Source organism: Taudactylus pleione, unplaced genomic scaffold (genome assembly GCF_031769625.1).
Source record: "Taudactylus pleione unplaced genomic scaffold, aTauple2 ptg000959l, whole genome shotgun sequence".
Taxonomy (NCBI): domain Eukaryota; kingdom Metazoa; phylum Chordata; class Amphibia; order Anura; family Myobatrachidae; genus Taudactylus; species Taudactylus pleione.
Genome location: NW_028285360.1, coordinates 5,059,722 through 5,076,734, shown reverse-complemented (window position 1 = coordinate 5,076,734; position 17,013 = coordinate 5,059,722). Strand labels below are relative to the sequence as shown.

At 44.1% G+C, this 17,013-nt stretch overlaps 1 protein-coding gene across 2 annotated transcripts in view; it reads left to right on the top strand.

The window, feature by feature from the left end:
- RPA2 (replication protein A2) overlaps positions 1-7,486 on the top strand; it is a 28,159-nt gene extending 20,673 nt beyond the window's left edge. For both annotated transcript variants that reach the window (XM_088459949.1, XM_088459948.1), the window contains 3 exons: positions 4,162-4,287; positions 5,496-5,590; positions 7,008-7,486. In XM_088459949.1, the coding sequence (XP_088316075.1) occupies positions 4,162-4,287; positions 5,496-5,590; positions 7,008-7,092 (306 nt within the window). In that variant the 3' untranslated portion in view covers positions 7,093-7,486. The remainder of the gene's footprint in view (positions 1-4,161; positions 4,288-5,495; positions 5,591-7,007) is intronic.
- Positions 7,487-17,013: the final 9,527 nt, after the last annotated feature.

The window sequence follows — 17,013 nt, the reverse complement described above, 5'->3', positions numbered from 1 at the left end:
TTAATTTCTTCTGCATTGTATGTGACTTCTTCTAGCGCTGCTGCCTGTACTTTCACTTTCTACTGTCAGCCATTTTACTGTCCCTGCTCTTACTCTGCTAAAGCCCTTGAGCGGTGATTGCAGGGTGTTTCTCCCATTATACTAACAAGTATCAGTGAGAGGGGTCACATACTTACCATCATGTCTGAGAGTGATTTTCCTCGCCAGCTTCTGTGTACTATATGCAATGTACCAATAGCGGAGGGGGAGGGTAACGCGGAGGGGCTATGTCGGCAGTGGTTTTTGGCGCGACCAATTACTGTCACGGCTCCGGTACAGGAACCTCCCTGGGCTTGTTTCGCTAAAGCGCTTACAACCTTAGTGGGCCAGCTAGCTCCGCCACCTGCGTTTACCCAGATGGGATTGTCCCAGCAGTCAGTCGGTGTCGTCACCCATGCAGGGTTTCCTGAGACAACTGATGGTACCCCACAGTCTCCCTATTTCCCCTCCCCAGGTTTCACATGAGCCTGTGTGGGTTAATTCTCTGACAAATTCGGTACAGCATTTGTCGGATGTCGGGGAGTCTGTGTTGCGGCCAGTGGCGTCTATCTGTTCCTTATGAGGATGACTATGTGACGTCCGACGATGGGGAGATTCTGGATCTATCTGACCAAGAACCTCTCCGTACTAAAGAGTCGGACGCGAAGTCCAAGGTATATATTTCTGTCCTTATTCGTGCAGTTCGCATGGCTTTAGTTATTGAGGATGATCCTCCGGTGGCCAAATCCAAATATGCCTTTTTCAAGGATATTAAGGGTGACGCCACAGTGTTTCCTCTTTCTGGTCAGTAGATCATTTAGAGGAGGTGTGAAAACATCCCGGAAAACGGTATCAGCCTCAGAGGCGCTTAGCCGTGGCTTATACGTTTGCAGACAATTATTTTTCTAAGTGGGAATCCCCTCCGCAGGTGGATTCTCATGTGACACGCCTAGTCAGAAGTGCCACTTTGCCCATGCCTTCCATGTCCTCCTTGAAGGATGCTACGGACCGCGAGGTGGAAATCTGCCTTAAATCCATTTATTCCCTTGCGGGGGGGGGGGGGGGGCGTCCAGACCGGCTATGGCCGTGTGTTGGGTAGCCAGAGCTATGGAGCGCTGGGCTTATAGTTTGGAGGCGTCTTTGGACTCGCACTGTTCGACAGAACAGGCAGAGTTGGTGGGCAATCGCCGGGACTCGGCCACTTACATCAATGAAGCGGCCTTGGATATCAGTATCCTCACATCTAGGATTTCTTCTGCAGCTGTTGCTGCTCGTCGCACCGTATGGTTGCGGTCTTGGAAAGCGGACGCTGGTTCCAAAAAGGGCTTAGAATGTTTGCCTTTTAACGGAGAAATCCTATTTGGTCCGGATCTGGACAAAATAGTAGCTACGCTGGTAGCAGCCAAATCTGCTTGTCTCCCGTCTGCTACGGTCCGTTCAGGTGCTAGTACATCCTTTCGGCCTTACAGGGCCCAGGGTAGGCCTAAAGCAGTCTTTTCCACGACAGGCTGGGCCCAAGAAATCGGCCAAGCCCAGGAAACAGGCCTGGAGTACCAGACGTCAGGCCCCGAAGTCAGATGATAAACCTGCGGCCTGACGGTCCGGGCCTCCCTTTGAGGAATCCCAAAGTGGGAGGCTGCCTGCTTCAGTTCGCCCAGTGTTGGTCGATATCTACGAAGGACACTTGGGTTCACGAAGTGGTTTCTCACAGGTATGCCCTCTCCTTTCGGCACAGGCCCCCATCCCGGTTCTTCACCACTGGCCTTCCATTAGACCGGAACAAAGCCTTGGAACTGCGGGAGGTTTTGCACACTATGCTCTCCAGGCTGGAGTTAGTGCCTGTTCCATTCTTCCAGAGGGGCCAGTGTTTCTATTCCAATCTATTTTTGGTGCAGAAACCCAATGGGTCTTACCGTCCGATACTCAACCTCAAGGCCCTCAACAGGTCCTTGAGGGTGCCTCTGTTTCAGATGGAGACCCTACGGTCCATTATTCTGGCGCTGGAACCTGGGGATTACATGGTGTCATTGGACATCCAGGACGCTTACCTGCATGTCCCTATTTTGTGCCATCAGCAATTCCTCAGGTTTGCAATCCGCAACGAACATTTCCAGTTCCGGGCGCTGCCTTTTGGCCTGGCGGCAGCACCACCACGGTCATGGCGGCTCACCTGCGGATGCAGGGAGTCCAACTGTTACCATATCTGTTACTTCTGTATTTTGTCAGGCTATAATTGGACCGGTGAAAGCTGTGTTTCTCAAAAAGACAGTGCACCAGATCAGTTAGGGCTTCCTGAGTGGTGCGGGATGAGGCTCAGCTGAGAAGCAGTCGGACAGGCACCTGGTCTTCGGTTTCCTTTTTTTAAAAAAATAGTTTAGTCCAAACATGAAAGCGTATCGACTGTAGGGGCAGCTTTGAGACCTGAGATTTCCGGTGCCCCCCAAGAGGATGTAATAGTTGTGTGTTTTTTTTTTTTTTTGTTTGTTTTTTTTTTTTTTTTATGTGGGTCTTGGTTAGAAAAATACTGACTTGACCACAAGTTGTTGGATATAGATGGGAAGTTGTTTAATATGGTGGTGATATAAAGTCCCCACATTACAGATAGAACATCTATACCCCAAGGTTTCAGTGTCCACTAGTGGAATTAGAAAAGCTTCTAAAGCTATTATAAATAACTTTTTACAGAGATTTAAGATTAGAAATGCCATTTGTAAATCTGTATCTTACTAGGTTTGTCTTGTAAAGTCCTCAATAGGTAATTAGAATTACATGACTTACATTTTGGTGTAACGGGTATGTTCTGGCCAGCTGTATTGCTTCTACTTGTATGTTCATCTCAATAATTGTACACATGTTCATGGGGTCTGTTGCGTTAGATAACCTAATATACTAGTTGAGTACAGCAGGGCCGTAACTGGGGTGGTGCGACCAGTGACATGGCTCAGGGCAGGGGCCGTTGTTTGGGCCTGTCACTTTTCCTGTTTATTATCTTTCTCACTTGTAGCTTCTTTTATCCCAAGCATCTCCTATCTTTTCCCCATGAAGTGTTGAATTGGGGATAGGGGATTTAGGAAACTCCTCTGCACTGGGCTTGGGTCAAAAAGGGTTTATGTATTGGCCCCAATTATACAATTAATAGCAATATATAATTATTGTGTGGGGGCTGCCAAGGACAATAAGTATGCAAAAAAAAGAGGAAAGGAAAGTATTCTCTTTGCTGGTGCACATATGAAAAAAATGTAAATCTAACTTATTATGTAAATATTACAATTCACTTTGCCTCATTAGTGAAATATTTCATTAAAAATAAATGTGAAACTGCTGTAGATGCTTTATCCCTACAGAAGGCGCTGTGTGAATTACTTTCAGAATACACAGCCCATACAATGTAATTACAGATTATACAATAGATGGCATTGTGATGCTGAAAGCTGAATAAATCATCTGAGACTATACAGATACATTGTGTTCAGCTTTAGAATTTCATCAATTAGTGTGCTGTTAAGAGATAAGTAGGCTATAGTAATATTACCATCAATCTCTATATATATATATATATATATATAAATCAATTTGATATAAATGAAGAGAACATTATAAATAGTGAGGACAATAAATTCCAAAAAATATTTTTGATTACAAGCACAACTCAAAACTGACACTGAGACAATATATTTTATATTTCATGTGTTAATAATTTAATACCAACAACAATTTTATGGTACATGTTTGTTTCACATTTATTTTTAATGAAATATTTCACTAATGAGGCAATGAATTTTAATATTTACATAAGTTATATTTTATTTATTTTTTCATATGTGCGCCAGCAAAGAATACTTTCCTTTCCTCCTTTTTTTATTTTTTTTATTTTGCATCCTTCCCCATGAAGCCATGGCCCTTTATCAGATGCACTATCTTATGTCCCTATTTAAAAAATGGGGGGCACCAATGCTCTCTGGCACAGGGCAACAATAAGTCTAGTTTTGGCTCTGGATTACAGGGTACCTTGTTTAATGCTGTAACTACAGTAAAATAACTGTTTTTCATCCTTTTTGCAAAAGCTTGACTGTATGTACAACATTCCTAATGTTAGACTAGGTCAGAGTATGCTATTGAAATGGTTTGTGCTGCCTTTTGTAGTCTGGAGGTGGTGGTGGTGGATCTGCTATGGTGCTCAGTACACCTGGAGGATTGGGAGATACAAGAGGAAGCTTCACAGGAGGAAATGACATGCAAACTAATGGGCTGACACCACATCAGAGTCAGGTGACTGGAATGTTTTTGTTAATATTACTGCCACTTGCATACTGAATCACTTACTCTGTGCATATGTAATCCCATTTTTTTTTTCCCACTCGAGAATGCAACTAATGTAGTCCTTTCATCAAGGCAATCTATCTGGTGTCTCCATCCTCATTATCCACATGCTCAGCAGAAGAGTGCTCACACATTTTGCCTGCTGTTTTTAAATGACAGTACAGAATTAAGAGACCTCTGGTTTAAGATCTCATAGTCGCTGTTGATTAAAGTACATGTGTTTTGGCAGTTTTAACGCTCGTGCTGTCCATGTAGAATTTACTGGCAAAGCAACCCATTGTTTCCAATATGAACATACCCACTAATGTTTTCACTTGAATTTTGGTGCATCTGCTTTGTAACATGGTTTTCTGGAACGCTTCTTGTTCATGGCCTTCCAAGAAAAAATAAATTCTGTGCATTTTCCCTATGATGTTTTATTAGCACTTAAAAAGGGAAATCACACCAGTGGGTATTTGGCCTAAAGTGGGTTTGTGGCCAGCAAGTTAATGAGCTGCTGTAAGGGGTCAGTACAGTCCATGTGCCAAATATTGTACTTCCAACATAGCATGTTTTGCTGCGAACCTCTAATGTACTGCGAGGCAATGCTTGCGACGTGCCATTTTGGTTTGGCACATCTTCTGTAATTGAGATACCCCGAAATATCTTAAATCAATGAATTACTCACTGTTTCTGAATATTAAATAGAACACCACATTGACAGTATATCAGGCAGATTTTTTTTTACGATGAAATTGTTTTTTCAAGGATCACTACTACTTAGGTTTCTGTATGTACACTGTATATGGTTCTACGTCTTTTCTACCCCCTCAGCATAAATAATGAGGAAATAAAAAGGTAAAGGATGCTCATTTTATTTATATAAAGTCTATGGTAGGACATAATTGGGTTTGAATTGATTACTGCAAAATATTAAAAACAAGTGTATAGTTGGGGGTTGCTTTTCCATTAGTCTCTTCAAATTTACTGTTGTCAGTGTGATACAAGGATAAGGTCCAGGTGAATGCAGAAGACTGTATAATCTCTCTCATTGTAATGAAAGCACTGCAAGAGATTATAGGATTGGGTTCATATAGCAAGGATTGGCTGTTAATTGGTCAGAAATGCTCATTGAATTGCCATATAATGTGCCACTAATTGTTTGTTCTTTCCATTAGATCTTAAATCTAATTAAAAGCTACAAAGGTAATGAAGGAATGGGTGCAGATGAACTGAAGGCAAGGCTTCATGGAATGAATGCTAATACTATCAAGTAAGTACAGCAGATTACCTCATAGATGTGGTTACCTAAGCTAGGTGTGTGTGTGTGTGTGTGTGTGTATGATATAGGATAAGTATACTCGCATGCATACATCCATCCGCCATAAAATTGAAACCACTGACTGGTGAAGTGAATAACATTGATTACAATTGCACCTGACTAGGGGTGGGATATATTGGGCAGCAAGTGAACAATCCGTTCTTGAAGTTGATGTTGAAGGCACATTGATGCCCGTGGGGAATGAAGGCTGTCCCATCTGGTCCTATCCCACAGAAGAGCTACTGTAGCACACATTTCTGAAAAAGTTACTGCTGGCTATGACAAAGGTGTCAAAACAGTGCATTACAGTTTGTTGTGTAGCTGCAGACTGGTCACAGTGCCTATTCTGATAGCTGTCCACCACCAAAAGCATCTACCATAGGCATGTGAGCATCAGAAATGGAGTAATTGCCTGGTCTGATGAATCATGTTTTCTTTTGCATGGTGTGAATGGCTGGGTAGGTGTGTGTCGGGTTAAGAGATGGCACCAGGATGAACTATGGGAAGAAAGCAATGGGAAAGAAGGTAGCGGAGGCAATGTTATGCTCTTGGCTACCTTGGGACCTGACATTCATGTGGATGTTACTTTGATACGTACACTGGGGGGACACTGCAGAGGCCAGGATCTCTGATGGCTGACAGATTTCATAGCCCCTTTTCCCTAGTCTGCGGCAGCCATCTTGCGTAACCCCATGGATCTGGCCGATGGTACGTTTTTAAAATGCAGCTCAGATAAGTAATGCAGCAGGGAGGTGTGATGCCTCCTGCTGCATTACCGTAATTGCAAGGACGGAATTGCAAAGATGCCTGCATGCAACTTTGCAATTCCGTCCTAAGCTGATCAGGTCTGTCGAATTTTAACGTATTTGTAGCTCATTAAACTGCTAAAAAGTGAAACTTTTGCATTAAAACTACAACCCTCTACTATCTAGAAATCTCATGTTGAATTTTTTTTGTTCAGATTAGTAAAGTTAAAATAGAACTTCCTCAAGTTCTGCCTTACTTGAATGGAAATTGTTGATCCAGAGGCTGAAAGACACAAAATGAGTTTTGCAGAAATGTCCTTACTGACTGTGGAACTACAATAGAGATGTTCTCATAATGTGCACTCATCCCCTGCGTTTTATTTGCAGCTTGGCACGGAGTGCTTCTATTTGGCTTTCTGTTGACTTGAAAATAGTTTTTTCCTTCTCAGTTTTCAGCAATTTATAATGTGCAAGTATCAACAGTTAATTCCATAGCCTCGGTGTTTAAATGTATGTGCAATATCCTCTACCATAGCACCACCTCATTTACCATTTTGTCTACATTTTCTGTTGTACCGTTACACTGCTGTTAGTACCTGTCATTATTTTTTTCCCACTCTCAGGCAAGCTTTAGATTTCCTCAGCAATGAAGGCCACATTTATTCCACAGTGGATGAAGACCATTATAAGTCAACAGATGGTGATTAAGAAGATCAAGTTTTGAAAAAGATAATTGAAAGTACCCAATCTGACTGCAGTATTGGCTGCTAATATAAACACTGTGTGTGCCACAACCTCTCTCCTACAGCTGCTTTGGTTTTGCAGGCATTCACAAGACTATCATTCCGTGCACTTCTTTAGAATGGGATGCACTTTTTATACTACCACATTATCCCAGCAAAGGGCTTATTCTAGAATTGCCTGCAAAAAAGTGTTTTCCTTTTTACTCTTCCTTTAATGAGTTCTACCTAAAAGCACATAAGAATGGCATCTGGTACAGTTGTATTAGGTTTGTGTTGTGTTAAAGTAGGCTTTTCCTGACAACTTTACTTGTGAAATGTTTTGGGTAACAAGTTTAAATATTAAAAGTACACCGACTCAAGGAAGTGCTTTCTTTCTGCTTCAGTATCATTTGTCCCTGCCTTTGCAGTCCCAAAATGATTGTGGGACATATTTAATTGGGCGTAAAAAAATTTCGGCAACTATTACCATCACTACCAATTTTTCACTAACGCGGGTATGTTCGCTCCTGATTCCCTGAACTATCAAACAGCAAAAAAAATGGTTGTGGTAATTTTTCCCACAAAACCCTCAAGGAATTGTAAAACATTGTCTTTTTTTTTTTTAAATTGGAGCAGCCAGTACCCTGCACAAAATAAATATTTTGCTCTTTTAAAATGCTGCAAATGGTTGATTTGTGCATTTTTTTTTTATTTAGTTTTATTAAAGAAAGAAAAGTAAAAAAAAAAATCTAAAAAGCAAATGTTTCCTTTTAAATGCACACACAATGAAAAAGTGAAAAAAAAAAGACAGTTTGGGGGGTAATTTTAAGACCAATTTAAAAAAAAAAATATATAGCAATTTTTTGTTGAAGAAATACTTTTATTACATTTGGGGTGCATAAAAAAAACCCTTTATTTTGGGGTAATTTGAGGCCACTTTTTTCACGCCAATGACTATTATTGGCCCAATTAAGCTAATTGAAAACGTCCAATTTCCTAGTTGGTCATTAAGGGAGGTGTCTTAAGGGTTTCTGAAATAAGTCCCAACATTTTTTTCCTTAAAATAAGGATTTTTCCTGACTTTGGGCTTGCACTGAAGCTGCAAGAAAAAAAATCTGCATTGATTCCTATAGAAAGTAGCGCAGCTCAATTTCCTGTGGCCAATTAGAAAACAACTCAGCTGTGTTTCCCAGAAACTACAATAGTAATGTGCACTCATCCCCTGTATTTTATTTGCAGCTTGGCACGGAGTGCTTCTATTTGGCTTTCTGTTGACTTAAAAATAGTTTTTCCTTCTCAGTTTTCAGCAATTTATATCCCATCTAATGTGCAAGTATCAACTGTTATTTCCATAGCCTCGGTGTTTAAATGTATGTGCAATATCCTCTACCATAGCACTGCCTCTTACCACCATTTTGTCTCCATTTTTCTGTTGTACCGTTACACTGCTATTAATACTTGTCATTTTAGGTGGTCCGACTGTCTTAGCACATAGATCTTTGTTCTCCCCCTTTCCTCTTCTCCCGGCCTTTTACTATGCTTGTAATCCCTTCTCTCCCCTCACCTAGTGAGGAACATACACAAGACCCCAACCCTAACTGAAAGATCTATGTGCTAGCTGCCTTGTTGGGAGGGGGTCACTCAGCATTGTCCCATCTCCACATACTAATCTGCTTTCCTTTCACATCCCTTCTATCTCTCCCTTAAGCTGTACTATCCAGGTGAGTGTCATCTGTAACAGCGCAGTGATAGAGAGCGTAGTGCTGGCATTACTATAATATGTATTGGGATAAATACAGTGGCGTGTCTATAATGGGTGCAGGGTGTGCAGTGCACCTGGGCCAGGGGGGGCCCACACTGCAGACACTGCACCCATTTATTCCATACTTGCCTCTCGAGTCAGCAGCGCTGCACAATTTCCAGGAAAATGGTACGAAGGACTTTTTTCTAGCCTTTTGCACATGCGCAGTAAAATAATTGCCGGGAAAATGGGCGGTGCTCATTTTCCCTGGATACCTGCATATGCGCAGTAGACTCTGCCACAGTGCCAGTGTCTACTCACTGATGCGCTGCACAGCTGCCAGCCCCCCCACCTTTGTTAATACACCCCTGCGTTAATATAATGTGTGTTGGCATTAATGTGTTCCAATGTTTGCGAGTGCATAAAGTCCCAAATGCCCTGTCTCAACTTTTGTTAGTTTTGTTAATATAGGGCCTGATTCAGAGATGGAAAGAATTGCAGAGGTGCACACAAGCAGCTGTGCAATTCCAGCAATCGCAAATGCAGCGGGTGGTGTCTTTAGGAAATGGGCAATTCCTTGCTGAGACTGATGTCGCAGCCTGGAGTCACCATCAGAACAATTACAACCATTGTTAGCAGGGCCGGTTCTTGACATTGTGGAGCTCAGGGCGAAAGTTCACAGTTGCGCCCCCCTAAAAAAAAAAACTTTTTGTAGATGACGTTCCTCTGCACGCGCCGAAAGCCCACGCACTTCTGGAAAGGGGGCGTGTCCTTGCGGAACACCCCCAATTCATCAAACTGTGGGGCGTGCCCAGCACTTATGAAGGTGCTGGGCTTCCCCCAAGCTCTCCCCTTGTGGCGAATAATTGCCATGTGCAGTAATGCACCTTACACAGTAATGCCCTTTATAAATACATTATGCCACATGCAGTAATGCCCTTTATAAACAAATTATGCCACACGCAGTAATGCCCTGTATAACACATGCCACACGCAGTAATGCCCTGTATAACACATGCCACACGCAGTAATGGCCTTTATAACACATTATGCCACCTGCAGTAATGCCCTGTATAACACATTATGCCACCTGCAGTAATGCCCTGTATAACACATTATGCCACCTGCAGTAATGCCCTGTATAACACATTATGCCACCTGCAGTAATGCCCTGTATAACACATTATGCCACCTGCAGTAATGCCCTGTATAACACATTATGCCACACGCAGTAATGGCCTTTATAACACATTATGCCACATGCAGTAATTCCCTTTATAATACAGTATCCCCAATTCAAATTACGCCACACATTAGTCCCTTATTCATGTTATGACACACAGTGGTGCCCCTTTTACACAATGCCCAAATTAGTGCCCCTTATGCACAAGGCCCACAGTACTGAGTAGTAATGCCCCTAATACAATGCCCACAGTAGTAGTGCCCACAGTAGGAATGCCCCCTATAGTAGTGCCCAAAGTTGTAGTGTCCCCAGTAGTAATGCCCCCAGTAGTAATGCCCCTGTATAGACATGCTCCCAGTAGTAATGCCCCTGTATAGACATGCTCCCAGTAGTAATGCCCCCTTATAGACATGCCCCCAGTAGTAATGCCCCCTTATAGACATGCCCCCAGTAGTAATGCCCCCTTATAGACATGCCCCCAGTAGTAATGCCCCCATGCCTCCCTTCTGAAAAATAAAAAATACAAACACAATACTTACCTTAGGCCCCGCTCCTGCGTCCGCTGCCGTCTGGTCCGACCACGGATCTATGAGAGAGACATCATGACGTCCCTCCCATAGTGCTCTCTGCTGGAGCCGGAGCTCTGGAGTGAGCTCCGGCTCCATGGATCTATGGGAGAGACGTCATGATTTCATGACGTCCCTCCCATAGTGCTCTATGCCCCCTTATAGACATGCCCCCTTATAGACATGCTCCCAGTAGTAATGCCCCCTTATAGACATGCTCCCAGTAGTAATGCCCCCTTATAGACATGCTCCCAGTAGTAATGCCCCCTTATAGACATGCTCCCAGTAGTAATGCCCCCTTATAGACATGCTCCCAGTAGTAATGCCCCCTTATAGACATGCTCCCAGTAGTAATGCCCCCTTATAGACATGCTCCCAGTAGTAATGCCCCCTTATAGACATGCTCCCAGTAGTAATGCCCCCTTATAGACATGTCCCCAGTATAAATGCCCCTTATAGACATGCCCCCTTATAGACATGCTTCCAGTAGTAATGCCCCTTATAGACATGCTCCCAGTAGTAATGCCCCTTATAGACATGCCCCCAGTACTAATGCCCCCTTATAGACATGCCCCCAGTAGTAATGCCCCCTTATAGACATGCCCCTAGTAGTAATGCCCCCATGCCTCCCTTCTGAAAAATAAAAAATACAAACACAATACTTACCTTAGGCCCCGCTCCTGTGTCCGCTGCGGTCTGGTCCGACCACGGCTCCACCACGGATCTATGAGAGAGACATCATGACGTCCCTCCCATAGTGCTCTATGCGGTAGCCGGAGCTCTGGAGTGAGCTTCGGCTGCCTTTGCAGGGAGGAAGCCGGGTGCCCGCTGATGACAAATATCAGCGGGTGCCCGGCAACGCGGGGGGGACCGGCGCTGTTTTTTTTTTTATTATTATTATTATGGGAATTTTTTTTTTTTTTTTTACCTTCTGGGGACTCAGTGGCGCCCTCTAGGGGCCGGCGCCCCGGGCGACGGCCCTGTTAGCCCACCCCTAGAACCGCCACTGATTGTAAGCGATGGTTGTCTATGGCCAGGCAGTGGTAGCTGAGGCTTATTGCAGCCTGACTGGGTTCTGGCAGCCCCAGCACTCTAAAAAAAAATTGGGACAACCCCCTCCCCCTGTTTCAAGGAAGGCAGGCCATCCATACCCCTGAACAATTCTGCCTGTCCATCAGGCAGAAGCTTGGGGGAGCTCCATGCGGTATCACAGGACCTGTTCTGCACATGCGCAGAATGGGTCCTGCGCAAGTGCAGGCCACTTACCATCGGAGATGTGCACTAACCATCGAGTTAGTGTGCATCTTTGAATCAGGCCCATAATGCGTGTTTGGCATGGGTGATTTTAATGTTTGTGTAATCAGATTATTTTACTGTGTGTATAATGGTATTAATATAATGAGTCTGTGCTGTTAGTGTGCAGTCTTGAGGACTATTAAGGTTATATAGTGGGAATGTCAATGTAATGTGCAGGGGATAATAAATGTTAGTTGGGGGGGGGAAGGAGGTACATTTTTTTTTTTTTTAGACATTTAACATTGGGGCTAGTAAGGGGAGGGAGGCCTAAAGTTGTCATCTTCCAGGAGAAAGATCCCACACTCATTTAGGGGCTGCTCCCCAGAAATTTCCCAGGCTGGTCCTCAGTCAGTCACTGTTTGAAAATTATGAACTGTTACAACAGCCCTATAACCTTACCAACACTGTAGGTACAACTTTACACGGCCTTCTCAGTAATTAATTGTGGTTCATAAGAACTTTAGTCTTAGTTGTGCTATAGATCACCTTATGCCTGATATTTGTTTTCTTAAATCTAGCTCGTATATGAACTGCCTTAGATCCTTCTCACTATTTGAATGCAGTGTTCTCTTACTTTAAGCATATTCCATTTAGCAATTGGCCTCTAAACATGCACATTGTTGCCACAATGTCATTTTGAGAATAAAACATTTTATATTTTTAAATGGTAATACTAAGCAGTTGTATTGTCATATCACAGGCAGATGTGACCGGATCCAATAATGAGGCAAGTCCGGGGCGCCCTTAGTGCTAGCCGCGGGGGGCGGGCTAGGTTTAGGTTACATAGCAGGGTTAGCATTAGGTTGGGGGGGGAGGAGGAGGAGAGTTAGGGTTTGGCACTCCTAGGGGGGAGGGTTAGGCTACAGGAAGGGAGGGTTAGGGGGAGAAGGGGGCAGGGTAAGTATACCCGACCTCTATCGGGATGCTGTTGTCGGTATTGTGACGGGGCATCCCGACGGCCGATTCCCTCCGTATATACTAGAGATCTGTATTTATGATCTTTTTCAGATGGGGATATGGGGTGTGTCAATGTATGCGCATGCGGGGTGCATTTTTTTATTTTCAAGCCAAATTCTAAAGGTTGCCGGTGAATGGTGCTTGTCGTTTTACATGTAACCTGCAAGCAAAGAGGAATTGATGACACAAAGAAGAGCAGTGTTTGTGCAGTCCTATATGTGATCATAAAAACTCAACTTTCACACAACCAAATTAAGAAATAATCAGTTTCCAGGGTGGGTCAAATAAATAGTGTATTATAATGAACTTTCCAGGTACATTACTATGTTCTACTCCAGGGAAATGCAACCTGTGCACTAGCATTACACAAACCAGCAGGACCTAACAGTAAAACTGGCAAGGCATTCTGGGTTGTGTAGTGCCATAACAGCAAATATGTGGCAGGGCATGCTGGGATGTGTAGTTCCACAACAGCTGGCGTCCCACAGGTTGCCTACCTCTGTTTATCCTATCATACTAATGTGGCAGCTAAATGGGCCTTGGAGTTACATAATGCAGGCAGGTTACAATTATACAGCTGAGACTTGTACTGCAGTGACATGATCAGCTATCATAAAAAGCCTTTGTGATGTGTCAGCCTGGATATGTTCTTTCACAGGAGAGTCACTTATTTGTGGTCTGAGCAATTGTGTACATATATAACCTGTACACATTGTTTATGGGACAAGATTTTCACTACTTTACATACAAAGGTAAGCTTTGTATCTGAAATTCTGTTCAAGTAATCTTAACTTGAGATTTTAATTGTTTAGATGTTTTAGCAGCCAGTAAAAAGTTATTTTATTTTGTTACTTTGCTCCCAACTCAGGGCCTGATTCAGAGCCGGACGCTCTGACCAGAGCGCTCTGTCTGAATCAGGGCCCTCCTACCTAAACTTGGAGCGGCCTCCTGGCCACTCGCATAGCTGTGGGTGACCACCCACAGCATATGCGAGCGGCCAAAAATATGGTCGTGATGGTCAAGACCATCGGGCTTGCGACGAGACCCTGCGGTAGGGTCTCGCTTCCGCAAGCCCTGGAGTGATGTCAGTGGGGCCGGACCCAGACGGTAGGCGTTTCCATGGGAACACCTCCGTCTGGCAGGCACGCCCACCAAAGGGGGCGTGCTGTCACTCACCATCGACAGCACGCCCCCTTTGGTGCGAGACCCAGAGCGACTGCTTCCCCGTCGCTAGCGAGGTCTCGCGCATGCGCACGACGGAGCAGCCTCCATCGTGCGCATGCGCGCTAGGGCACCATCGACCCGCTTGCGAGCGTTCAGTGCTCACAAGCTGGTCTGAATCAGGCCCTCAGTCTATTAAGGTGCCCACACACATACCGATGTGCTCACGATACGATTTTTTGGACAATTTCCTCATGAACTTTCACGGGAGCTCCCTTCCCGTCGTAATCACGATTTTGTAAAAAAGACACCCAATCTGTCGATCTCACGGTCTATCGGATCGTACGCAGCGTGAGATTGGCCATAACAAATCGTGAGTTTAAAAAAAGCAAAAACAAAAAACAGGCTCTTGACTATTGGTGGGAAATTTTAAATAGCCATAACAATGGGAGGGGCTATCTAGGGAGGATAAAAAGCAGGGCACCCTTTAAACTCTGTACATTCTGCTCTGCTACTAGATGAGGCTAGGTGTATTCCTGCTGAATCCTGTACATTGCTACTGTGCTCTTTGTATTTGGCTTGCCTTTTACAAAGTTTGCCTTTTACAAAGTTTATTCTACCTGCAAGTGTGTGCTACCTACCTGCATTCTATCCTGTTCCTGAATTCTGTACTGATGCGTCCCTATCAGTATAGAGTGTTGGTCGCTGAAGCTGGGGTCCAGGAGATTAGGAAGAGGGCAGGGCCCAGCGAAGAAGGACGAGAGCATGCTGGACCAAGGAGTGGCTTCTACAAAGGGATACCCGCTCTCACATGTCCCTGCTGATGGAGATCAAGGAGAACAACCCGACGACTATCGGAACTACCTGCACATGGATCACGCCACCTTCCAAGAATTGCTGCATCTGGTGACCCCCCACATCCAGACACAGGACACAAGGTGGCGGAGGGCAATCCCTGCTGAAGACAGACTGGTGGCTACCCTAAGGTACCTGGCTACAGGAAGGTCATTTGAAGACCTGAAGTTTGGGACACTCATCTCACCTCAGTCCTTGGGCGTCATCATTCCGGAGACCTGCAAAGCCATCGTAAAAGTGCTACAGTACCAGTATTGCAAGGTAAGTTAAAAAAACAAAAACACCACACATTGGTTTCTTGTTTAAAGAAATTTTTTTTTTTAATTTTTACTCAACATAAAGCAAAAAATAGCCTTCATTTAGTACAATGTGCACTGACCTGCAGGCAACTGAAAGTGTGCACTAAACTGTGTGCAATATAATGTTCTTTTGTGAACTTGTTACAAAAAAAGTATCACCAAATTTTATGAATCCCAATAGGTAGCCGGCTGTATGTGATAGGGTGGGTCAGACGCCAGTTTGAACATGCAAATACACACATGGCACAATATACATTGTGGCCCCGGCTTCCAGCAATGTGTACTTGTGCCATGTGCGTAGTGACCTTGTCCAAATGGCGTCATCACCACCCTACCCCTTGCAGCAAGCACCTATTAGAAATCATAAAATTTGGTGACATTAAAAGCAAGAAAAAATTTACATCTCTGTATATTGTGGCGACTCATCCGCTGCATCCAGCAGAGCATTATACAAGGTCGTGCTGGTGCTTGGTGAGGGAGTAATATCTAACTGGGCAGGGGGGGATGGACACACCTATTTGGGGCAGGGGAAAATAGCATTGGATCTGCAATGTATGTAGAATTTGTGAGATTTTTGCTCATACAGCGACTCAACAGGTCGTGGGTTAACCTTAGAAAATTTCTTTGGATATCTATCCATATTTCTCAATGTGCTGTTCACATGAGCTGTGAAATCATCTATTGCATCTTGGGGTTTCTGCAGCAGCCGTTTTGGAAAAAATTGTCCTCACGTTCAGTAAGATTCTCCTTTCTCCCTTGTTTTTTTTCTTCTTTTTTTTGGGGTTGTTGAGAAGATGAGGGTCCAGGTGGAAGTGGAGTTTCCACTTGTGTGGTATTCTCCGGCTCACTGTCACCTCCGAGCAGACTGAGGTCTGGTGTGGATGATAAATCAGGGTGTTGGGTGGGAGTCTATATAGGAAAAAAAGATATAAAAAAATATTATAGTCCATGTTTTAACCCCTTTTTACTATTTTTACAGTTTCCTAACACCGTGGAGGAGTGGACCAGCATCGCAGAAGATTTTGAACAATGTTGGAATTTCCCTAACTGTGGAGGAGCCATCAATGGGAAACACATCCGCATCAACCCACCTGCCAACACCGGATCATATTACTACAACTACAAAGGATTCTTCAGCATCGTTCTCATGGCAGTGGTGAATGCCAACTACGAATTTCTGTTTGTGGATGTCTGCAAGAATGGCCGTGCTTCGGGTGGTGGGTCCTTCAAAAAGACGGCTTTCTACCAGAGACTCTCCAACAAAACCCTAAACTTGCCCTCACTGGACCAGACAAAGCAAGGCCTAAATTAAGTTTTCGTTGCAGACTTTTGCATTACATGAACATGTGATGAAGCCATTTGCTCAGACGGGCCTGACCAGAGAGAAAAGGATCTAAAACTACAGTCTATCCCAGGAAAATGCGTTTGGAATAATGAGCAACTGCTTCCGCATTTTCCACACCACCATCAATCTACATGTGGAGAAGATAGACTGGGTCATGATGGCGTGCTGTGTGCTGCACAACTTTCTGCGAAGGAAATCTACTCAACGAGGACCAGTCCCAGCTAGACCAGAAGATGTAGGACTCCTGGAGGACATTGAACATTTGACATCTGTGTCCGCACCACCAACTACAACAACATCCACCGCATGTGCCAAAGAAGTGAGGGAGGAGTACATGACCTATTTCAATGGACCAGGTGCTGTACCATGGCAGGAGGACTGTCTGTGAACTACTGACTAAATTGGACATTTTGGATTGAACAACAAAAACATTAAGGATTTTGGTTTAAAATGTGTCACTACTTACCAAGACTTCTGCAATCTCCTCTTCTCCCTCACGCTCAG